Consider the following 26,330-nt stretch of genomic DNA (forward strand, 5'->3'; position numbering starts at 1 on the left):
ATGACGCAAGTTTCCCCATCTGTCACTATTCTCAGTGTGCCCACCTACCTTACATGACCCAACCTAACGTAACAAAACCCAACCTAACGTAACCCTCTTTACTTTTCTGTCTCTTTTCCCCCCTTGTCCTTTTTTTTTTAGCGCTTGAGAATAATGCTGCGTTCAAGTGTCCGTCAGCGATGCTCACATTTTACACAGCGGAACAAGTGTGCGCGCTTTGGCTTTTAGGTCACTTTAGATTCGCTTTCTCAAGCATGGCACGCAAGCTCCCACTTCTAGATGCCATATCACTTTGTGGAACTTAGTGCCTCGATTCCAACCGAGCACATGTCCTGCCCACATTTTTTATACACGAATTAATATCAATAGAGCTCGTGGAGATGGTGATACACGAAGACGTGCTCATCGGAGCAGAGAAGGAAGCCTGGCTAATGCTCCAACAATACAGTTAAGCTTCGAATCGGTTGTGTGTGTCACAAGTTCAATTGTGCACCTTTTATTATCTGCCAGCGATATGTGAAAATTTTTTTTTGGCGGAGACTGGCCTAGATTTGGAGCCGTGCATGCTGTGGTGTGATTAAAGTTGCAAGAGGAGCTTTTCAGTGCGCCTTTAGGGTGTTTTGTTGAGGGGAGGGGGGGGGGGTTCACAAGCTAGTTTTATAGAAATTTACATTATTATTGCACTTAGGTGGATGTATTTGGCGTCTAGGTAATTAAATGTCCTTAAATTATCTGAGTTTTAAGTTGGAGCAACATGTCGGTTATTACTGCTTCATACACTCGTGCACGCATATGAGCGCCTGTGTGTGCGTGTGTTTTCGTGTACGTGTGTGACAAGGCAGAGCGTGCGAGTGTGTGAGTTGCTAACAGATGTTGTCCCACTGAGATTGTCTTGGTCAGATTCGTGTAGAATGATACAGCATGTTCTTAAACGCGCCACACAAGCACCGTCCAAGTTGGGCACGTTGGGGGTCAATGTCAGAGGTTGATCTTGGCGTTGGTTACCCCAAACCAAGCAAGACCAGTCCCAAATATTCTGTCCTCAAATACTCCTTTTGGGTCTCTCATTTTTTGGGGATTTTCTTCTATTATGTCGACATAACAGGAACGAGTTACAGTTCATAATGGAATGAAAGGCTCATTTGTGGCTTGACACATGTGGAGGGAGACTATTGCTGTCTGATGTGGCACATGTGACATGAGATCATTCCAATTGCGATTGTATTGATCGGCTGGCTGGCATGTGGGGGAGTGCAGTAAAATGTGCATGTGGGATTGAGTCCTTTTATCTGCAAAGACTAAACTCAACACCTGTATTTTTGGACATTTTATTGTTTGATGAATTGAAGAGTACTTGTGTTGTGTGCTTGTGTGTGTGTGTGTGTGTGTGTGTGTGGCTGAGCTCTCACCACAGTTTGATGTCCAAAAGTGATTTCATCAGCCCAGAGGAGGCGAGATAAGGCCTCAGTGTGACATGTTTCATCTCGGTGGAATCACTATTTATTATATGCATATATTCCGCGTGTACATTAATATGCACAGTGTTTGTGCATCAATGTGCGTCCGCTTTTTGTGTCACTGCTTAAAATCCCACCCATGACTAATGAATATTTAAGAGCATGTCTGCAGACCAAGGAAGCTCATTATTATATGAAGGAGAAACTGTAGAGCTAGGAGTGTGTTTTAGTGTGTGTGTGTGCGTGTCTGTGCGCATGCATGCGTGTGTGTGTGTGAAGAGGGTGCTAATCCACACCAAGCAATCAATCCCAATTTTCCTTTGGTGTCACCATTCTTCTCTTGTCCTCTATCTTGTCACCAATTCACATCCTCAAATATATTTTTCACACACACGCACGCACGCACCCCCATACACACACACACACACACACAAATCCTTCAATCAAGTTGAACGTTTAATATTCAAAATAGTCTTGCAGATGTGTTTATTTTCAGATATGTATGTGATATGTAAAAAAAAAAAAACTGTTTTTACTGCGCATGCATACAGATGGCTGGTCAGTGTTACAAATTATGTTAATTCACAATTTACTTTGGTCCCTATTGAGGACCCTGCAGTGTTTTTGTAAATATTTTTTTTTCTTGCACAAAGCGTGTTACCGGCAAATATTTTTAAGATAGAAGAGAAAGTGGCCAAGAGCATTTAATATTAGTCATAACTGCAGTTCACATAATAGATAAATATGTATGTGTATATATATATATATATATATATATATATATATATATATATATATATATATATATATATATATATATATATATATATATATATATATATATATATATATATATATATATATATATATAGTGTGACCTACTTTGCACAAAAGCCCTTTAAAAAAAAAAAAAAAAAAAACGCAGCTTTAACGATCTCAAAATTGCGTTGTCTCAGATCGCGATTTAGGCCCCAAAACTATACATTGTTCAGTCCTAATTTCAATTACAAAATATTATTTGGTAATGTGTCCAGAAAAGAACATTAGAATAATAGAAATCTTGAATCAAACCGGGATCTAGATTATTTTATTCCAAACAACCATTTTGGTAATAAAATTAAAGATTGGTGTCGGAACAAATGATACACACCAAAACTCATTTGTTGCACTTCCGACCTCACATGTTTTATGGGAGGAAACGCTTCGCAAGGTTGAGGAAAACAAATCTTTTGGTTCAGCTGCAAATTTGTATCACTTTACAAGACAAGGAACCATATTTGGTAACTTAAGCTCCAGTCAAAATGGATGCCACTTCACTCACTGTTAGGCAGCAGAGATACAGTATGTGAAAAAAAAGACACCGTATATGCATTCCTAACACAAATAGTCATATTTTTTTTTTTTTATATTCAAAATATAATTTGTAAATCTGGTTAAAAAAGAAAACCTACAAATGTCTGCTAACACAGCACAATAATATTCTGGACAAGTTTCCGAATATATTTATACCGTATATTTTTTAAACTACTATATATGCATGTATGTATGTATACAGTGCTTAAATTTATCAGACCACCACTCATTGAAAAGTTTATCACAGTTGACCGAATCGGCATTCACCAACATTTTTTATATTGCGGCAATCGGAAGTACGCCAGTTTGGAAAAGCTGTTTGACCGAAAGTATAATTTTTGTGCTCAAATTATCGTTTTCAGTGAATGTTCAAATGCACTATTTAAAAAAAAAAAAAAACAATTGACAAAATAGTCAACATATTATTATTTCCTAAAATGTTAGAGTTAGAGGTTGAATAGATGAGAACAAAAATCTTTTAGTGATTGAATATTTGTAAATTTTTAATAATTAAAAAAAAACATAGCAGCAGCTGGTATTATTCAGATAAACACATTAATTGTACATAGATTTTATAAAAAGGAAGTGACAGCAGAAAAGTGGTAATCCTCCTAAATATTGGGCCAAATGCGAATATTAGCAAACAGATGATAATTTGGTGGATTGCTACCGTCGCACAGCGCCCTATTTTTGCCACAACAAAAACAACTTGTCCCGTACTAGTAACACAACAGGAAAATGTGCTGCTGTTGCATGTAATTAATGAGAGTTGTCTCCTGCACTAGCGCTCGCTGCTTTCATCCAACTGAAAAATGCTGCTACATGAATTTTGGTGATTTTCCTCGCAGCAGCAAGACAAGGAAAGAAACTAATCTGGTTTTGGCAATGAAGGGGGGGGGGGGGGGGGTGAGTGGAGATCTTTTGTAATGTGGTGAATTTTCTTTTTCAATCAAGGTCAAATGTGGAATAACTAAATATTTCCATCCGGTTTTATGCATGTATGGGATTTCAATTTAACTTTCATAATCACTTTTTTTTTTTTTTTAATTTGGCAGGCTCAGTTGCTCCCATGTTTAAGGAAATGTGTTTTTGGTTCTTAAAAATTGGCTGGATTGCATATCAGAATTCGGTACCCCTCCCAATACTTTGACTTCCAGAGCAAAAAAATGTCAGGCCCAAAAACTTGAAGGCATATTTTTCGGTTTCTCAGAAGACTTTCGCTTTGGAATCTCTGCTCCCTGCCAGTATCACAGGAATGCATAATGAAAGCACACATCGAGGCCCAATTTGTGAACGTTGTTGTCAGCAGGCTTTTGTTCCGATGCAATACTGCCTGAATGTCAGTCTTATGAAGCACAATGTAATTTCCGTCGTTCGGCCCGATAATAAATACGGCATTTCTTAGATTGTATTGTTTGATATTCGCTACACTATGAATACAAAAGCAAACATTCCAACATGGGACGGCATGCCGGCTTGTGCTGTTACTGTACAGAGCGTGTATAGTTACACCACCGCAATACCCTTCCGAGTCTATAAGGCCTATCTGTGACCTGATTGCGAAAGACGAAGGCAAAACAATAGAGACATGACAAAGAAACATTAAACTATGGAAATCATAAAACCCCCTTTTAAAATAAACCTTTTATTATTAATTTTTTTTTTTTTTTTACAGCACCGCCATGTCATGTTCAATGAAAAAGCTTTTACATGGCGTTTCAGCCATTAAAGCTTTCATGTCAAATTGTTTCAGTAGTTCCCAGGGCTTTGTAGTTCTTTGTCAAATCATACACAGTAAATCATTTTAAAGCAATTACCGTGTTTATCAGATTCTATTGATTTGCGCGACCATGTGTTTCCATTACCTCGATTCAACTGCCACGATTCTCTTTACATGTGTTGCTTTTTCAAAGCCTCTTCTGTTTTGCTCGGAAAATCAGAGCATGTCCAAAAGCTTTTGAGCGTCCACGAGGAAAGGTTTTTTTGGAACACCGAGCTCTGTTCAAGTATTACAATATCTGATGTAAACTTGAGCGAAAAAAAAGTTCATTTGGGCGCGCGTGCGTGCGAAAGGCACGAGCGTTTCAACTTATTTTGCATTGTGTTGCGTTGAACACACAAGCAGGTCCTGGCATTCAAATCATGCGAAAAATGTATCCTGGATTCTAATAGTGAAGATGTGAGTTTGCCAAGAGGCATGTGTGTCCTCAGCTCACCCTGTTCCCCATATGGTTCGCTACAAGTCATGGTGAGCTGGGCCTCGCTGCATGGGAAAAGAATGGAAGCAGAGGTGGAGCGTTTTGGTATGTTGGTGTGTTTTACTTTGTAAGCAGAGTTGGTAACTTTTCCAACTAATATACTGTCACTTTTGTATTTTGTGCTTCCATCTTGGCTCAGATAAGACCTTTTTTAAGCCTTGAGCCAGCAAACAGAAGCCGCAGCAGCCAAAATGTTAAGGTTGCTCGCAGGCTCTCTCTCTCTCCAGGTTTGTCTGTATGCACTACGAAACGAACGACTAAACTAAATCCACAATGCTGTTTACATTGTGACTCTATTTTAAAATGAAGACATTTTGGAAGTGTTTACATTGAATTTATAACATTTTTCTCCCGCCGTCCTCCTACCAGTGCGGCCAAAAGAATACGCATTGTCTGTTGAAAGAAGCTCCTTTTTGGCAGACATTTTTCTTTTTGAATTCTCATTTTTAGTGGGAGTCTGTTATAATCCCTCCCCAAATATCTCTCTTGGATACTGTCTACATTGTTTATTGCCCGAAAGTCAACCTTGATAAAGGCACAGGAAGATCTAGACACCCCCCCCCCAACCCCTCCCTCCTCCTGCTGGAGACTCGTTATTAATTTGGCCGCCTTTAACGGTAAACTGCAAACCGAAACTTTTTCCTGTTCCTCGTGTTGGGTGCCAACACTTTAGGCTCATGATAAAAGGAGAGGTATGCAGTACCTGTTTCTCAACCACCAAATGGCGAACAACTATTTTTGGTTGAGACAAAGTTAATGAGGCTGTTTCACAATATGCTTGACGTTTAGGATCAATACAAAGAAACCAAACCGATCTTACTCGAAGCTTCAGGTTTGTGGAATGTATTGTGCTGCTGCCACACATAAGGTTTTTATTTTCTCTTGAAAGTACATGCAAAAGATACAAGCTAGTTACTTTCTTTTTTTTTTTTGCAGCAACAAGGTCATTAGAGTTGGTTTCGCCATTTCTTCTGGTTAGGATCTGATCTAAAACTCTTCAGACAATTCAAAATAAACGCATAATGTTGAATTATGGATTGCGTCAACTACAAAATGCGACTATGTCGAGCCAGTTGGTGAGAGAAAAAAAAAACCCTCCCTTCCATTGTTCTTGGGTCTTTGATGGGGAAGTCCACACATACCTGTACTGTACAGTGGATATAAAAAGTTTACACACCCCTTTTCAAATGCCAGATTTTTGTATTGAGACCAAGATGAATTATTTCAAAACTTTTTTTTTTTTCACCACCAATGTGACCTTTTTTTTTTTTTTTTTTGCTTCCAAGCAAAAGCCTGAAGCGTTTGTGTTAACGGTGATTGATATTTTGCTGTTCAGAATTCCTTCCACCCTGTCTAAGGCCCCAGGTCCATCCAAAAAAAAAAAACGGGTGGTTCCTCCCAGACGTGGGAGTAAGTCACAAGTAAGTCTTAAGTCGTAACCTTCAAATCTCAAGCTAGTCTCACATTCACTGCGGACAATAAAAAGTTGGGTCTAAATTTCAAAAGTCAAGTTGTACTTGGTTCAAGAGAGTCAAATCACACACACAAAAAAAAAAACCTAAAAAAAAAACAATTAAATAAATAATTTGCCAGGTTGGCGTGAATGAATCTAAAAATGTTTTTTTTTTATCTTTCTTGCTTTCCTTCCTAAAAAGGCAAATGGTGTTAAAATGCAGATTTCAAACTATAAACAAGATGACTTGTCAAGTCATGTCGTTCCAGTCAAAGTCAAGTCAAGTATTTTGAACAACAAGACAACTAAAGTCGTTCCCAGGTTTTTGGCAAGCAAGTCACTAGTACTAAAAATTACAACTCGAGTCAATTCATATGACGTGTGCCCCGTTACTACTTCCACCATCATGCTTCACTGTAGGGATGGTGTTCTTTTGGTGATAAGCACTCCTGTTTGCGTCCAACATACATACCTTTTATTAAAAATCCAACCTCGGTTTTACTGGACCACAACCACATTTTCCCCGCACGTATCTGGGAGGTTTTGTTATAGTTTTATTTGATTAATTTCCTATTCAGTTTTCATCCGATCTTAACCAGACGAATTGGCGAAACAAAGAAATAACCTTGTCACACCAAAAATAAAACATTTTTTACTTCCCCTCTCGAAATGATCAATGTAGAAGTTATGGGTGACATTAATGGTGAAAGAAGTTTTCAAATTATTTTTCTGGTTTCCTTTTCCCTTTTTTTCTTTAATATATCACAAGAAAGTGTTATTTGAGCAGGGGTGTGTATACTTTTTATATCCGCTGTACATGGGTAATTTTCAAAACACATTTCTTCTTCGCAGCTGTCACACATTAAAAAAGCAACAGCAACTGCTCTGGTCACACATTCTGATGTCTCAATACAGTGAGGCATTGTTCTCACTTATATATGTTTGTCAGTTGTGTAGCAATGATTGTATGAACATGTCTTGAAGCGAATGACGCAAAGTGGTGTTTGTTACTTGCCTGTAAATGGTGGAAGTGCTGTGGAATCAGTCCCACCTAGTTTGTTATTTTAATTGCATTGTCAGATATGGAAATATGAGTATTTGACTGTCATTATTAAAATAAGAATTTAATATATCGAATATTGAGAGAAACGTTCTCTCTCTCTCTCTCTCTGCCTCTCTCTATACATTTTTCATTTTCAATAAGTGGGATCCAAAAAAATTGAAGGTTCGACTCAATTCGATTCAATATGCTACGGGTCAGTTCGAGATTGCGCAATGACTTTGCTGTTGTCATTTAACATACATTTGAATGAGCATGTCAGTATTTTAAATTAAATTTCCTTCTAAGATATTTCTATCAAAGATGATTTGATACGTATCCCTTTTTAATTTAAAGTGGAACAATTTGGTTATTGTTCTTGTGCTTGCATCTTTGAAATAAAAAAAAAACATTATACGGTTCAAATCAGGATTTTTTTCAAATATTAAATGAAAAAGGCAGTAACGTGATATTGTGTTTTTGCGTAACAAGATTAGAGGTTGGACTCATTCTAAATCTAACTCACTAATTTTGACTGTATGTAAATAGCACCAGCAATGACAACAAAAAGTGTCTCATACAATTTCTTTTTCTTCAACCCTTTTTTTTTTTTTTTTTACCTTTATACCGGGGTAAGTCTCAGTGTATTGCAACGAACATTTAGACGCCAGTGTAAACAATCTGGCAGGTCACTTGACTAACACATACGGTAGTCTGAAATACACTCCTATTGAAGTGGCAGTAACTAGTCATTAAAGGGTTGAAATTAAAAATCCCAGGCGAAAGTTACGCGAATCCCCGCCTCACTCCCTCTGGTGTTTCGGTAACGATTCGGATGGCAAAGCCATGCCAACGGTCATGTGGCATGATATTTTGCGGAATGTTACTAGAACGAGCTGACGATCTTGGTTTGCAATCTTGACGGGGAGTTGAGGGGGGCGACAAACTGCCCTTCAAAGAAAAAAGATTCTGCCACATCCAAAGCGACCACACTAACCAGCCATTCATGTGCATTAGCCAGGCTGGTGATTACCATTGGCTAAGCTGAAGGGTGATCATGTGCTATGAGGTGTATCTGTAGTGACTCAGATTCGGGACAACAACTACGCCAGTAAACAGTAAATGACAGTAAATCTGTGAAGTGTAGCGCCGGGGAAGGCGCAGTGTTCTGTGGTGTTGGTAGTATCCTAATCCATTGCATCTCTTAGCAACAAACAACGTTCGTCAAGTAAGACGTTGGAAACGCATGCAAACAAAGTGGGCTTTTATTTTTATTGCGTTCGGCTTTGTACAGCTAGACTGGCTTTTCTGGTTAGAAACTGTAAACAGCTAAGTATGTACATAGCTTCATCAGATACATTTGAGCTTGTACTTTGGAAGGCCTTTACAGCTGGAGGCTTGTATTACAGTAAACAGACAATCGCCCTTCCCCTTTTTAAAATTAGTCAAATCCAAACGATTAAAAAAAAAAAAAAAACACAAAAAAAAACGGTGTCACTGAGAAAACGTGAATGTTTTGGCAGCGAAACACCTTGTGTGATAATATAATGTGTGGTTGTGTGCCCTGCAGTTTCTAAGCAATACAACGAGTAAAACCACCTCAACATTTTGTTCCTGGAGTCATTCCTGAGCATTAGCATATATTTAATGATGACAAAGTTGCACATTGGAGCAAAGCTTCCCGTGGAACTTTACCAGCACCGAGTTCGGTACATTTATCGATTTGGATGTAATTGAAATGAACTCCAAGGGCAGGAGTACTCATTTGGATGAGCTCGGGGGGGCCGTTTCTGTTGTATCGTTAAAAACCGAAACAGTAACGAATATATGCTTAAACGGATATCTCAGAAAGTGTTTGAGATAGTGTCAATCATTGCTGTACATGAATATCTCGGTAAAAGCATACTTTTTTTTTTTTTCCCTTATACAGATTTGACAAGTCTATGCTTGTCGCTTGACAGTAAATTAGAGCAGACAAATCCGCTCGGTGATGTTTTGGTGCAGGTACAGCGTCACGATGTGAAGAATTAATCAAAAATTGGTCATCGACACGCTACAACCATGCTTTTGTTTTGCTTTTTTTCTTCTTCTCCTGTAAGGAGAAGACGTTTGTTTGTATCCTAATAAACTGGGTTGAGCGTTTGTTAGATTATACAACTAGTTTGGAGTGGGGGCAGATATCTCCAAAGTGTTGAGTAACAGTGTGCCACACAAAATTCTTAGAAACACATCTTATGATTGTGCCTTCGGTCACTATTAACACTTGCTTTTATCTGAAACTTTCTTCCGATGGGTTGACCTTATTTGACTCGGCTTGTCTGCCGGTCTTTGCCGAATACTAGAATTTTCCATTTGCTTTTTATTTTGTGGAATTCTCTTCATTTAGGCTGCCATTGATTTAATCTACAATTGCGAAAGGGGATTTTTTTTTTCTTTTTCTTGTGAAATGCTGGACTTAGCTTGCTTAACAGATCTGCCTTGCAACACTATTTTATGGATGAAGTTTCCTCATAAGCACAGACTGCAACTCTACCTCTGCCCTCGTTCCCGTGACAAAAACGATCCCGTTGCATTTGTAATGTGTCGTAGCGTGGCGCATTATATGATTGGAACCGCATTACATAAATGAAATTGTTCAGATGGCCCGTTGCGCACTTGGTTGGAATGCACAAGTCGTCACGTGGTTGAAAATGTTTCAATGTGTCAGCATGACACTTTTAGATGGGTCATATGTCAAGTGAGCTGATGGGGTATGTATTATATGCATGTATTTACTACACAAAGATGTGCCAAACTATAAATACACTTCCAAGTGCTTCGATTCATGGATATGACATTCATGCATAAACGCTTAAGTCGAAAGCAGCCGTTTCGCTGATCAATGATGCCCTGTGACACGCAGTATTCACCGTTGTGGATCTTCATTTATTCCCCCACATTTCATCCATCACGCTAAGCTATTTTTCCCTGTCACTTTTTCCAAAGCGTGTTTTGAGCTGGCCACTGTCTACAAGAGGGGCTCAATTGCGGCCCCTTGAAGCACAGGCCAACTGACAAAAAGTGCAGGGTCAAGCTGAACAGCTTAAAGCACCCTTGTACGTGCCGAACGTTCAGCTGCTCGCCTCCTGCTAAAACACACACTGCCGAAATCCTGTTAATATCAGATTTTAGCCGGCTAATGATTTCACATATATATATTTTTTTATTTTATTTATTTATTTTTTGGGTGGGAGGGCATTTCCACCATTTCACATCTTAAGAAATCCAATACAAAGATTAAAAAAAAAAAAAACATACAGTAACAAAAACAATGCGGCCAACAAATGTATCGCCATAACGAGAGCCAAAGCTCCGTTGCCAAAAAAAAAAAAAACAAACAAACTCCAACCCGAAAAGGATTTAGTGTCCATGTAAGGATGAAGAATGTCGCTTTTGTGTATTTAAATGCACAGATGGATGTAACATGTAGGTCACAGAGCTGGAAGTGTTTAAATCATTCAGGAACAAACACGCACATGTCGCTACATATGTCCATACACTCACACTCACAACACCATAACCTCAAAATATACTCACTACTACAAATGCACTTGGATTTTTTTTTTTCTACTCGAGACTATACTGATTCTTGTTCTCCACTCGATGAACCTTCCTTTTAATTGTCGCAACTTTGTCAGCTGAATGAGTTTAGAAGCCAGAGTAAGAAAAAAAAAAAATACCAGTAGTAATGTTCCCAGAATTAAAGTCGTATTCCAACGTTGAATGCATTTTCTAATGTTTTAACATTTCTTTGTATATATTTGTTGTTCCAAACGGTCCATCAGCCTCTGCTGATGCTTGCTTTTAAATGATAACTCTCATTACCTGCTTCGGGGTCGAGTGAGGCGTTTGATAAAGGACTTCATGTGAGTTGTCAGATGGTTCTTTTGGGTCAAATGCTTTTTCACAAAAGCGCAGCTCATCGACAATTTTTTTTTTTTTTTTTTTGGCATTATTTAATGAAGTCTTGCAGCATGTGAGATGTTTGCCGTGGAATAGAATGAATATCTGTGCTAACTTTAACCGACATAACAAAAAAAAAAAAAAAAAAGGAGAGAGCGAGAGAAGGAGATTTGGTGTAGAATTTGCTCCCATCTGTAACTGGACAAAGGAACCGCTATGGTTAACGGGTGGTGGTGGGTGTGTTTTTGACAGAAAGTTGAGCAAGCTGTCCTGTCAAAAAAAATATTTAGACTTTCCTGCACTTGTGTTTATTGTATGTTGTTCTCTGCAGGGATTTATTTCATTTCACCACATTTGAATGTTTTTTTTTCCCTGTTGTTGGACTGAATGTCTTAACACATTCATCTTGCGTGTTATTATTCAGTCCTAACTTGTATTTAGTGTTGTGTGTATCTTATTACGTCCATTTAGTTTCCCAAATGGAGTTATTCGAGAAACGTGAGCTGAAAAATGCGGCATTACTTGGTCCCTTTCTTTTCACTTTGCAGTGTGAGCGACTATGTAAGCAAGCATTTGCAACGGAAATGTTATTCTGCAAGGTATTATATAGTTAAGAAGGAATTTATTTCGGCATTTGTTGGGAGAAGCCGGTTGGAAAATTCTGCCGAAAAATGTCTTTTGAATGAAATGTAAAGGCAACCATGCCTCACAGTGCAATTCAAACATTCCGTAATAATCACAAGACATCATGACTCACTTGAAAAACATTGAATCGGTGCGATTGTGTTACGCCTCACAAGTTGGAGATGATTTTTTTTTTTTTACAGCAGGTGAAAGAATTACGCGTGTCCTCGCCGATGCTATGTAACACCTCACCTGTTCATTTTGGCGCAACATTACGGACGAACACCTAATGAATTCTTTAATACTTTAATGAGGGTCTCCGTGAGAGAAGAGAAGAAAACACAGCACCCACCCCCCCCCCCCTCCTCATTCGAGGTCATTTTCACCTGTCTGATCAACGCTGTTTAATTTGCCATTGTTCTCGCCACACGTTTACATTGCATGTTTAATTAAAGGGGACCAATCTCCATTCGCAAGGCGTACTGATTTTAAAACAAAGAATAAAAGCGTTGAATGGTGTTCATTAATCAGCCGGGGCTTCAAACAAACCCATAAATGATTCCTTAAAAACAGAGTGATGTCGATATTGCGTTGCGTGCGCACGCATGGTCGCAATTGTCTGCATGTGGCCTTTTGTCTCCAGATGTAAATGTGGCAAACGTAGCAAAGGCCTTGAACGCACGCTGTAAGCACCATTAGCATATTCAAGATCTATATTATTCACATGGCTGATACTGCTCCTTTCATACGCGTGCCTCTTGTCTATTCTCAACCCCCATCCCCCAGTCTCGCCACTTCACCCCCCCCCCCCCCCCCCCCCCTACCCCAACACCACCGCCTTATTAACTGATGTCCAATTTGATGCGGCATATTTCATGAGCTTGTCACGTAATACAGGCAGCTGATTAACCTGGAGTCTGGCTGCTTGGTGGGGTTACAGCCCCCATTTTTTTTTTTTGGGCCCAGCCACTGTCGTACCCCTCCTCTCCACCCCTGAGCCCTCCTCAGTCTTTGTTGTGGCGGTTGCAGCAGAGCATGCATCGCATTGGCGGTCTGAAGCATTGTGTCTGATTTCCAGCAGACAAACTGACCTCTGGGGATTTATTGACAGCAAACTCCACAGAGGCAGACACAGAGCTCGGAGCATGGAGGCAGGCGGCGAGGGGCGGGGTGGGGAGGTAGGAGAGGAGAGGAGTGGTGGGTGATTGTTTCAGACAGGGAGACAGACAGATGGAGGGGGAAGGCGGCGAGAGGGATGATGAAACAGGAAACAGGTAGAGATACAGAGAAAGAGATCAGCGCGACGGGTTGGGGAGTGGGCGCACAAATTTGGTTGGATTTTTGGGGGAAATTTTGTTTTTTGGGTGGAGCGTGCGGATATGGGAAGAAAATGGCTGCCACCTACCAGGATCTAATTAATTTTGAAGGATCATCAGGCCCTTTAGTGTGAGGCAGGGTACTGGAGGTAGGGGAGGGGGCGCCAGGCAGACCCCTGGGCTGATTAGAATTCACTGCAGGTAGGCGCTGGCTGCTGCTCACCCACTGTGTCACGGCTAAAATGGAATCACTGTTGTGAGTGGCAGTCTGGGCAAGTGGAGCCTGCCTCCCTTGGCCTGCTCCCCTTTGTTGGCACCATTCACTTGAGTCTACCCCTAAGGCAGGTGGATTTCCATGTCTGCGTGGACGAGGGCAGCCAGAACGGGTGATATACGTACAGTATGTTTGCTTTGCCTAACTGTAGCGCCCCTGGCAACAGGCGAAGCTGACAGATAATATTTGCCATGGTGATGGCAAATAGAATTTTGGCACATGCTTGGATGTTATTCACTTCCAAATTTGACTAAGTCAAAATCAAACCAGGCAAGGAATCGAAGAACACAAGTTGCACCTACAGGAGATTTTTCGGGTCTGTCTCCATGTGGCGAAGGAGAAAGACTTTCTCCAAGTATGGTTTTGAAATGAACTATTGGCCTTAGCTGGCTCGTTTCTTGAATCATTCCATTCTGCTTATTTTAGCATGTCTCCTTCCCTGACACTGACCTGCTTAGTTTGACATTGTTGCTCCTCTGGTCCTACTCCGGGCAATAGACGGCGTGGCCTTTGAACGTTTCATAATGTAACCTCTCAGATAGGACTTTTGCATGTTGGATCTCCTTTTGCGGCGCGGGGCTCCTCAGGGTTTTGTGCTTGGCCCAGTTCTGTTCAACATTTGCATGCTGCCATGGGAAATCTCTTCAAAGTTATCTGTTTCCATTTAATGCAGATGATACCCAAATTACCCATTTTGGCTTACAAACTGCCCTAAGGACATTTATACATTGTTGGCCTCAATTTTTTTTTTTTTTTACAGTTCAACTTAAAAAGCACTCCAAAATCTCAGCTTGACTTCCGCTTTCTGTTGTATCATCTGCCGGCCTTAACACTATTTTGTTCACCCCTCACTCCTCTAAAAAAAAAAAATCACATTTTACATGATGACTTTCATTGCCAAGTCCCTTCCCCAAGTCCTCAGCAAAAATATTGTATTGTCAGTACAATTAACCCAAAACGAAGCCGCCAGGATTGTAATGGGTACTTGAAAAGCAGAGCAAATGCCACCTTTGCTTTCAACGCTGCACCGACTGCCGATTCATTTTGCAATGATTTTAAATTTTTACTTTATTATTTCCAAATCCCCAAAATGTGCTGCCCCGACTTATTTTGCTGACCTTTTTAACACCACGTGTAGAGTGTGTGTGAGTGAGTGTGTGTGCCCCAAAAGTGGGTTCTCATTGTGATCAAGGCCATTATTTGACCTGAAACAATAACGATAAGTATGAAATACTAAAAAAATAAATACAGTGTGTACATTACCTTTTCTTTTCTTACCAGTTTTTGACACAAATCCCAACGAGATTTGACATGTCCTGGCCTAACTCCGTTGGAGCGGAGGGCAGAAAAAAAAGAGGTCACTTGATTGAAGTCAGATATACTTTTAATCTGCTGGTTTTCGCTGACAAACGCATTAGACTGCTGGAAATACGGGATGCCACCGTTCAGTGTGGGAAATTTGATTTAGACAGCAAAAGGAAATTTCACACTGCTTCAAATGATCCCATAACCCCCCCCGCCCCAAAGTGCTAGTGACCTGAAATGACACCATTTTGCTTTTTTTTCTTTCTCTTACATAGCTAGTTAAGTAGAACTTTTTGCATGCTGCCCCCTACATCCAGTATTAAAGCTGCTGTTTAAGAGCTTGCCTTAGCATCACAGAAAAGCATCTTGTCACATGCTTCACGATGTTGAATGGCGGGCTTGTGTTTTGCAATGAATGTCTTGTGTGTTTAATATTGGAATTCATTTTTTTTTTTTATTATTACAACTTGTAAGAGCTGCGGGACGTCTTTGTCTTGTTTGAGCTGTTGGAGATGAGAAAATAGCGCGCATGCACACACTCACTCACACGCGCGCGCACACACACACACACACTGAGTGCATTAATTAATGTGGAATCAAGATCGTTTTTTTAAAGGGTGTGGTTTTGTTGCCCAGTGACTCAGATAACTGCTGCGAGACTAGCTATCTCCGATATAATTTTCACCCTTGTTGCTGAATTGTACACAGGACGGTCCGTTTTTGTTTTTTGTTTTAATTTGGCATTGGAAACTCTTCGCACATCTGTTGCAGCATGTCGGAGGTAGACATTCATGTTGCTTCGGGTCTATCAAGGGAGTGGCAATATCGATGTGATCTAAAGATTTGCCTTTGTCTTTTTTTTTTCCCTTCTTCTCTCCCCCTGCAAACACTTTGGCAGAGAAACACATGATTTGGGAAGAGAGGACTGACAGCCTTGCCTAGCGCCCGGCCTCTGTTCAGCCATCTCCACCAGCAAACTGAAGCTTGACCCGCACTTCATCACCAGCCGCACGTCATCTAACTGTGAGTTCCGTTTCTAGTTTTCATATTCGACAGTAAAATACTTGGAAATATGCACAGTACTGTCTTCTTGGAAATAATATCTCATTTGGTTCAGGATTTTGTCATATTTGGACTATCACATTATGATTTTATGCTTTATACTTACTGTTAATTTAACATCTATATATTTCATAATCATCTTTACCCTTTGTTCACAGTGTAAGCTACTATTTCCAAATAGACAATTGCATTCACATAAATGGGGCCAATGTTTGCAATTTAAATGCATTTTTCTCCCTCTCTCTCTCATTTTTTTTTAATTCTAAATAGTCAGTTGCTTCCACGTGATAATGAATTAAATAAATACTATGTAGGAAGTAGTGCGAATGAACACATATCAAGTAAACCACTAGTAATTTAAAAGAAAGATTCTTTTCTATTTTGTACCTAAACTTTGAAGAAAAGATTAATCTAAGCACACTGATCTACGGCGGCACATCCAGTGTGTCTTGAGTTTGGAAGCACCATCTCAGTGAGCACATGACCAACAAAAGAGTCCGCTTGTCCGCTGAGCCCTGTGCGCCACCCACTGGCGATTAAAGGAGCGTCTTACACACGCACAAAAAAAATAATAATCGGCGGCTTCGCATTGTAGAATGAAGATTATGGTTAAAACGAATGAACATTATTATTATTATTATTATTATTATTAATTATATTATTATTATTCATTATTAATTATATTATTATTATTATTATAAAGGTTGACTGAGCTGTATTAAATTATGGGTTTTTACTAAGACAAAAATATTTTGTTTTACTGAACACCAGATTAGTTTAGTGTTGTGGTTACATTTTTGAGTGGTGCACACCTATGTGTATCAGTTTGACAAGAAGTATTATAGATAAGCAGGACAAATTACCACTCATATTATGCAAAGTAATATTTTGAGTGAATGTAATTTAATTATACTCTAAAACTCCATAGCAATGTACACTGATTTATGTCTGATTAGCACAATTTTAAATATAATAGAGGACATGCAATGATTGAATACTCGAGATTCTTCATATTTTTAAGCCATGGTAATTTTAAGGTAGGAAAAAAAATGCTTGAATAGTCCTCTCCCGTATGTTGCGGCAAAGGTTGCATTTTGTGCCCCCGGTGTTTTTTGTCAGTCTTTCATTCACGTGCGTGAGAGTGGCACTGAAGACCGCTCGCTTCTTATCGCGATTAGCAATTCCAATATCGTAACAACACAAGCGGGACAAGCGCAGTGTAACTAACGCGGCTAAATAATGCAGCGTCTTTCTAAATGAGGTGTGTTGCTGCCCCGTTTTCAGGTCACATCAGTTGCAAGGGGATGACCGAGCGCATTCATAACATCAATCTCCACAACTTCAGCAATTCTGTACTTGAGACCCTCAATGAGCAGCGCAACCGTGGGCACTTTTGTGATGTGACTGTTCGGATCCATGGAAGTATGCTGCGAGCTCACCGCTGCGTGCTGGCTGCTGGAAGCCCCTTCTTTCAGGACAAGCTGCTTTTGGGCTACAGCGACATCGAGATCCCCTCTGTGGTCTCGGTGCAATCCATCCAAAAGTTGATTGACTTTATGTACAGCGGGATTTTGCGAGTGTCTCAGTCAGAGGCGCTGCAGATCCTAACTGCCGCCAGCATCTTGCAGATCAAGACCGTCATCGATGAGTGCACTCGCATTGTGTCCCAGAATGTGGGCCTGGCGGGCCCGGCAGGCTTCCCCGTCATACCGGGAGACTCCGGTCAGGACACCCCCCGCGGCACGCCCGAGTCGGCCACGTCCGGGCCGAGCAGCGACGCCGAGTCGGGTTGTATGCAAACGTCATCCCAGCAGAACATGGATCGGGCGTACACGTCGCTCTACTCCTACTCGGGCCTCTCCAACGGCACCCGTGAGCGCTCCCTTTACATCAGTCCCATGGCGACCAATTACGATCCGAGTGCCGGCGCTCAGAAAGACCAGCAGTCGCAGGACCCCCCGTGGATGAACCGCATCCAGGACAGAAGCCAGCAAGTGGACCGCTTCATCACCACGGCCGAGTCCACGCACTGTCGCAAGCAGCCTCGACCGGTACGCCTGCAAACGGGTGGGATGCACATCAAGCAGGAGGCCGAAGACGACTACGGCTGCTTCAACAACGTGGGGGATTGCCGGGTGGAGAGCAACCACACTGAGGGCGTGGTGAGCGAGTCCAAGGTGGAAAGCTTTGACTCGGGTGTCAGCTCCTCCATCAGTACTGAGCCAGACGCCATGGAGCAGCAGCCCTACCTGAGCTTTAACCGCGACGGGGGCGCTGTCGGCCAGCACGGAGAAGGCGGCCCGGTGCAGATCGAGGTCAACGACTCGTCCCCGGAGCAGGCGCGGGAGCCCGACGAGGGCGACCACAGCCACAGCACTAGTGACAGTACCATGATGCACACCCTGCCCAACATGTCCCAATCCCTGGCCAGCACACAGCACTACCTGCGGCAGGTCGAGTCACACACCAGCAATCTCCGAATGCCGCACACCTTGACCAGCAATTCCCAAGTGTTGGGCCCCGGGAGCACCTTCCTGCCCACGCTCTTCCCCACGCAGCCGACCAGAGACAACAAGTCTTTCATTTACCTTTCCGGCCAGCAGCAGGCCCAGTTCATGACGGTGCCGCCCCCTGCCATACCATCATTCCCCAACGCCATGGCTGTGCCGCCAGCGCCATCCCAGCAGCAGCAGGCAATGGGTCAGGGGGAGAAGAAACCCTATGCATGCACTCTCTGCTGTAAAACCTTTACTGCAAAACAGAACTACGTCAAACACATGTTTGTGCATACTGGTAAGTCACATTGCCTCACTCTCTCTTTAAACGAATGAACACTTTTTGCCAAACACCATTAGAAGAAAAAGCACAAACACTTGCCTTATAATTTTATTTCCATCTTTAGAATCCAACTTGGCCCAAAAAGACTTTCACAGAGGTTATGTAAAAAACAAAATAGTGCTTTGTAGAGCAGAGTGACGACACATTAACAGAGGGGATAGTCAGTCAGCCATCAGACGAAAAAGTTTGGTTGAAGGTGATCATTTATATTTCATTTTTGTCCTGTAAAATGAACAACGTGAGCTTTAGTTGAACAGAAAAAAAAAAAGCAGACAAATTCCATGAGCCAAACATGTGCTTACTCGTTAAAGTGATAAACTCATGCAAACATGTGATTATTATTTCATCATTTACGGTTTGATTCCAGCAGTGATAATAGTTGCATGGCTGCTGCAAAATTTAGGAGCCACTGACGACAATATTAATACTATAAATTGTCCAAATGTTAAATTTCTCTCTTTTGTTTTTGTTAGCTTTCAAAAAGCGCACAATAATAGAACACATGGAACTTTATCACTCTTGGAAATTAAACCTCACAACGTTGGAAAAAAAAAAAATGCATATGCTGCTGTAATTATTATTGTAAAGAATCATTATCATCACGAGAAGTATGTTTAATGTATACAATATTTAATTCTCAATTTAAAGCGTGCCTTCACAGTAAAAAAAAAAAACAAACACATTTTGTCATATTTGATAAAAGCAGTCATTGTGGCTTGACAGTAATACATGATAAAGCTGTGACGAATAAAATCGTCTTTCTCTGACCCCATCTTGTGCCTCTAATTTGATATAAAAGAACCCACTGAGGAAAAACAACCAATCGGAGACCGAAGGCATGACATACAAGATGTCAATAATTTGTCCCACACTCGTGTCCTTGAAAAAAAACATTTTTTGTGACCATCTGCGTACGTACTATTGTCAAGTCTCCATGACCGTTTTAACAAATGTGAAAAATGGCATAAAAAAAATTCCGTTTAATCAGACCAAACATGTCACCTCGTGTCAAATGTGAAACGCCGATAATGTTGAATAAGGACTGCTCGTAATTTCAATTAAGGTAAAGTAAGTCTAGACATAAATGTCTCTCTAGCCAGACACAAAGCGAGTTTTAATGCTTCCCCACCAGTGGCCTTGAGGCATCCACGAGATGAAGTCAGCAGGAGCATTAACTTTGAATTGTCAGCTTGCTGACGAGCTCATATTCTTTAATGAAATGGGGACTGGACACCTTCTGTTTGGCTTCTAGTGCCGACTACACGCACAGCGTTGCAGATTTGTGTAAATGACCACTGTTGGCTTCTACATGTGTTTGTTGATGCCATTAACAGATGGAGCAGCTTCAGCCTCAGATAAGGAAAGGGAAAACAGTTTTACATTCACGAGTTTTTAGTTTTTTTCTCGATCTCGCTCTCTCTTTGCGGATGCGAATATGGTTAAATATGGTAAAATGATTTTATTTTTCCATGCTTCAGCGTGACCATTTCGTATCTAATTGTATCTTCTGTTTGTCTTTCATGCCCACGCAGGAGAGAAGCCTCACCAGTGCAGCATCTGCTGGCGCTCGTTCTCCCTGAAGGATTACTTAATCAAGCACATGGTGACCCACACAGGGGTGCGGGCCTACCAGTGCAGCATCTGCAACAAGCGCTTCACCCAGAAGAGCTCTCTCAACGTCCACATGCGGCTGCACCGTGGCGAGAAATCCTACGAGTGTGTCATCTGCAAGAAGAAATTCTCCCACAAAACCCTGCTGGAGCGCCACATGGCCCTGCACAGCACCGGCAGCGCCATCGCGGGGCTGACGGGCCCCACCGGCGCCCCCGGCCCCGTCTCCATCCCCGTCTCCATCCCCGTCTCCATCCCCATCCCCATCCCCATGGCCGTCCCCGAGCCCGGCGCCGGGGTGGTGGCCCTCGCCATGCCCGTGGGCGGAGGAGCGGGAGAAGGGCCCGGCGTCCCAACGGGAGTGGGCGTGGCCGCCGAGGCGAGCTGCCAAGAAGGGACCACCTACATGTGTTCTGTCTGCCCCGTCAAGTTCGACCAAATGGAGCACTTCAACGAGCACATGCGAATGCATGTCTCTGACGGATAAGTACAACTCGATAAACTTCTCCAAAAGAATGACAAACAAAATGGCACTAGATTTTCCTTTTCTTCTTTTGAGGTATGGAGAGTAATGAGTAGAGACACTGGCACATTAAGTTTCCCAAAAAAAAAAAAATACAACAGATTTTTTCTTTTTTGTTATTCTAAATAAACAAAAAGATGGTGGCCTTAAGGCTTAGTAGTTTGATATTGATCTACTGGATGGATCCAAACTACAGGCCTCTAAATGTATGATTTCCTAAAATACTGATTTATGTGTTGAACACTACCGAAAGGCCTACGAAAGAAACATACACACAAACACACCTTTAGTGTAGATCTATCTGAGCGAATTTAAGTGTGCGTTGTGTGTGGATCTGCATGTGTCCCAGTGTGTGTGTGTGTGCGTGTGAAATGCCATTTAAAATGGCTGTTGTGAACCCATACTGACCAGTTTGGAAATGATAGATGTCCAAACTTACTGTGGTATAATTTACAACAACAATAACAACAAGAAAAAAAAATCGTCTGGGTGGGGCTACATATTCCCTCTAAAATACTGACAGTCACAAGATTGCCTTCTAAAGTCAATTTAAAAAATAAATAAATAACAAAAAAAAAAAAAAGAAATTTGACACTGGGTTTTATTTATTCCTCTGGTATGGAGAGATTATAATGCAGCTGTTGTTAAGGTACAAATTTCAATCACTTCCCGTAAAAGATTGCGGGAATAATATTTCGTATGTTTTGTAACTGTCAATGCATTTTTAATGGTTTAGTTTACTAAATTAGACTATGTTGATGAGACAAAACGAAAAAAAAAAAACGTAATGTTTTTCTGAACTCATTTGCATACACTGCCACTAATCTCCAAAAAGACTGTTAGTCAAAGCTGCGCCAATCATAAAATGAGAGAGATTTTTTTTTCCCCCTTCTTTTTTTTTTTTTTAAATACTATTTCCTTTCTCAGCCTTTTTCCAAATACAGTTGGAGCAGCTTGGAAGAAGAGACTAAACTCTCGACTTTGTATTTGCTGCTCCTCCACTTACATCTGACTGTTATGGGCTGTAGATTTTAAACCAAGTTTTGTCTCTCAAACTATTGTTGTTATTGATTATCCTACGTGGTTTTTCCATTCTCCTTTCTCTATTATGTAGTTAGGGACAGGGGTGGGGGGTGGGGTGCTTAAGATTGGCTATGGATTTGAACAGTGTTAAGGAGAGAGACATTCAATTACAATCCCAATTTGTTTTGGAAATAATTGCCATCTGATTGTAGGATAGAACCTGTTCGTGACTTTTGCAAAGCTGTTTTAGCAACAACACTCTCAATGTGTCACTCCTCAAACAGCCGGCAATATTTTCATTGGGATAATTGGAGTAGTAGCTCTCCCACATAATTCTGTTTATTCACAGATATATATATATATATATATATATATATATATATTTATATATATATATATATATATTTATATATATATATATATATATATATATATATATATATATTATACTTACACACACACACACACAACTTGTGCAAGGACTTTCTACATAATTGTATACATTCCAGTTTTTCTAAAAGCTTGGACACACCTGTACAGATTAGATTTGGAAGCTTGTGTGCGTAAGATGTCATCGGTGCATTGTGACAGCACATATTTGAATTTGAACATTTTCAACAAAATAAGACACACACACACACACGCATATATATAAATACACACACACACAAAACGTGCTATTTTGCACATGTTCTTAAAATGCCTGTGCGTGATAAGGAATCATATTCATAAAAAGAAATATGATTTTCTTTTATTCAATTTTAAAGTCAGAAAAAAAAAAAACAATCTTTTCAAAAAATAATCTTGATAAGTGGACTGCGTTATTTTCTTGCATATATGTTGCACTGCTTAAACCAATAAGTGCACTACTGTTAACAGAGGTATAGTTTTAGAAAAGAGGATTTTTTTAAAACAAAAAATCTAACATTTGGTTATAGAGTTCACGTGTTGGCATAGCTTTGTTTCAATTTTAAAGTAATTCAGCGGTTCTTGGCTTTGGTTATTGCTTGCAGTTACCGACAGTATATCAACACATACTGTTTGTACAGTTCTTGTGCCGTTTTGATGCAAGCATTTATTTAAATGTGTAACATGACGTGTGCTCATCTATGTTTTATCCTTTTTTTTTTTTAAGTTAATGTTTTATGGAGTCACTTCCCTGTAACTCAATAATTCAATTGCATTTCTTTAAGAGACAGAATTTTTCTGAGAGCCAAACAGCGACACGGTGACAGTAATAATCACGGCAACTTCTGTCTGACTCGGTGGTAGTGATAATAACAGCCATTATCACGCTATGAATAATAATAATAATAATACATTTATTATTGTGTGTGTGTGTGTGTGTGTGTGCGCGTGCGTGTAACATAGATGATATACGTGTCCTAGTACAACTTTTGGGTGGGCGTGGAAAGGTGATGGAATGCGGCTTCTTTGATAATACTGTATGTGTCTGTGGGTTGTGCACCGTTGTGTCCTTTCCTTCCTTTAGTGGGTGTCGTCTGTCTGTGTGCTCTTTTAGCCGAATCAAACTGTTGATAAGCGAAATATCTTGACCTTGTAGGGCTTCCTTTGCAATATGCAGCGCAGGTACAAGACGAGGAGCAGCTCCTCACCGCACCTCTTGGGCTCATAAGAGACATTGAAAAACACGAGTCGGGAATCCAATTTTTTTTTTATTTATTTTTTAAATTCGTCCAACCGCAACTGAGATTCCACTGTAGTTTCTCCCCATGTGAACATTTATTTCATATGTACCCGTATTATATATATATATATATATATATATATATATATATATATATATATATATATATATATATATATATATATATATATATATATATATATATATAATAAGTGGTGCGGTTCCAGTTTTGTAGCTGTCGCTGCCGGGATGGCAACTGTGCTGCATGCTAGTGCTCTATTTGTCTTGACACAGCACGTGGAGGGTCATCTCTTGCCTTAACAGACAATGCACTAAATAGTCTATGTAAGCAAACTGCCGAGTTCTCTTTTCCAACAGTATTGCCACATTTTTTGGCACACAGCTTACGGCGTCTTCGCCAGCGGAGCGCCAACACTGCCAAACTAACGTCATCTTTTCAAGCGCAGAGGCAGACATGTTTCCGTGTAATGTACGAAATTCAGTGATTTAGCATTCCTTCATGGCACCCGCTTTTTGCATAGTTTGTGTAAACACATATATCGAATGCACTATAGACTGTAGCTAGATGAGTACAACCAGCTTTGTGGTATCAATGGTCTAAATAGTAGGTTAAGTAGCTTGTCGTTGGCTTTGGACAATATTTCATTTCAGAATTACACTATAAGAGTGTCTCGCTATCATTTTTATGTTGTTGTTGTTGTGGTGGTGGTGGTGGTTTTCTGGAATAACAAGTAGCCAATCTCTCCGGATGAGGGCTAATAACTCATCCCATCATCAGTTGACTTTGTTGTATGATAAGATTGGAAGGAACGGAACCTTCTTCTTCTTCTTCTTCTTCTTCTTCTTCTTCTAATTCTTCTCCCCAGTGTGCATTAGCTTCCTTTCACTGTCCATAGTTATACAGTACAGTACCGTATATTCTTTATTCTGCTTCAGATTCTTGTGGTGGTGCTACACGAGCTTTTCTTGGTGTTGCAAAGAAAAATTGTAAAAAAAAAAAAAATTAAAAAAAAAATGGTTTAAAAAGTTGCAACCCCTTTCGGAAAAGAAGGTCCTTTGCTCATTTCTTGTAGTTTTAGCTAAGGGAGATTTTTTTTTTTTGTTTTTATTTCAGGGGGGTGGGGCGGGCAAAGTCTTGGCTTCTTTTCCAGAACAAACCTTATTGAATGCTAGATACCAATCTTGCAGCTGTTTGTATTGTTCACCCATCATATGACATGTTTTATTTATCCTAGCGTAGAGATTCGGGGGTCTACCGTACGTTGTTTGTCGTTCTAGCAGTACATTTGAGTCTTCATTTAGTCACGAGACTTCTTTAGCTCATCCTGCTAATTTGTTCTGGTGATCGCGCAGTACGGTGACGTCGTTCATACGATGATAGCGTTCACCTAGCTGGGCCGAGGGTCGTCGAGTAATCGAGTCAGATTGTTCACGGTGTCGTGTACATATGCATACAGTATAGGCTTTGCATTGAGGTGAAAAGACAGAACAGGAAAGGTGAGGGTTCATTGTCGTGTCCGTCTTCCTGGTTGTCTCCATCAGTTTTTCTTTTGTTCAAGCTTGAATTAAGTCACAGTTTAGAATAAAACCACTCAGATTATACGTAACAGCTTTTTTTTTTTTATTTGCTATTCTACAGCGCACATCAGTGTGTTAACAGATTCCTTCTGACAAAGATATTTATATATAAATATATAAATATAAATGTATATAAAAAGAATCACCATCTCCACACAGTTGAATGCATTTTCCCTTGCGGGATATCGGGAATATGCCTATCAAGTGCCTCTCAGTACAGTCAGCAACTATACAGAATTTTCATAGTTTTTCTCTCCTACGTTGCACAGATACAATATATACACAATGGTCTATTTAGTTAAAAAAAAAATATACTACAGTATTTATACGAGTCAAACCAGGTGGTTGTGAGTGCATCCGAACCCTTTAAAATACCGTAAATGTTTCTATTCATACGCAGTCCAAGCAGCTGTTCTGTTATTTGACATGCACGCCATGTGGAGGATTCAAAGATAGCAAAGTTGCGCAATCACGTGCACACGTTTCATGGCGGTTTTCTTCTCGCACGGCGCTCACTTGCTCATTTCGGTGCCCGCGCTTGAGGGAAGGCGATGCGGCTTGGTGACCCAGACTGGGAAGTCGGTGTTTGTAAATAGCAGCGAAACTCCAGATGTTTCTTTATGCCTGTTAACGAGCCTCACAAGTAGTTTAGCAAGAAGCGCCGGTTGACGGTGTCAAAGTCCATCGGATGCCCCTTGGACTTGATGATAGCTTACCATCCCATGCCAAATTCCCTCATCTAATACTGATGAATACGTTATCTTATCGGACGGTCTTCCTGCCTGCGTACAATGGAGCCATGTGCAAAAAAGAAACTAGCAAAGACTTTTTTTTTTTTTTTTTTTGGATAACCCATTTTCGGAGGAAAAGTCTTGTAATCAGATTAGAAAATGGAGTGAACACAACACAGGATTATTGCACAAAGGTCTGTAAAAGCGCTTTGTGTCAGACATGAAGTTTTCGAATGGCGATGACGGTGTGGCTCTGAGATTAAAGGTTTTGGAC

The 26,330-nt window shown here is 40.5% G+C and overlaps 1 protein-coding gene across 3 annotated transcripts in view; it reads left to right on the top strand.

The window, feature by feature from the left end:
* The window catches only part of zbtb20 (zinc finger and BTB domain containing 20), a 67,655-nt gene extending 45,492 nt beyond the window's left edge, over positions 1–22,163 (top strand). For 2 of the 3 annotated variants that reach the window (XM_088279068.1, XM_088279067.1), the window contains 3 exons: positions 15,920–16,044; positions 17,368–18,876; positions 20,454–22,163. In XM_088279068.1, the coding sequence (XP_088135194.1) occupies positions 17,388–18,876; positions 20,454–21,019 (2,055 nt within the window). In that variant the 5' untranslated portion in view covers positions 15,920–16,044; positions 17,368–17,387 and the 3' untranslated portion in view covers positions 21,020–22,163. Of the gene's footprint in view, positions 1–15,664; positions 15,803–15,919; positions 16,045–17,367; positions 18,877–20,453 lie in introns of those variants that run through there. The other variant, XM_088279069.1, reaches the window with a different exon arrangement.
* The last annotated feature ends 4,167 nt before the right edge of the window (positions 22,164–26,330 follow it).

Source organism: Idiotropiscis lumnitzeri, chromosome 17, assembly GCF_059441095.1.
Source record: "Idiotropiscis lumnitzeri isolate Australia: NSW breed Sydney's pygmy pipehorse chromosome 17, RoL_Ilum_1.0, whole genome shotgun sequence".
Lineage (NCBI taxonomy): Eukaryota > Metazoa > Chordata > Actinopteri > Syngnathiformes > Syngnathidae > Idiotropiscis > Idiotropiscis lumnitzeri.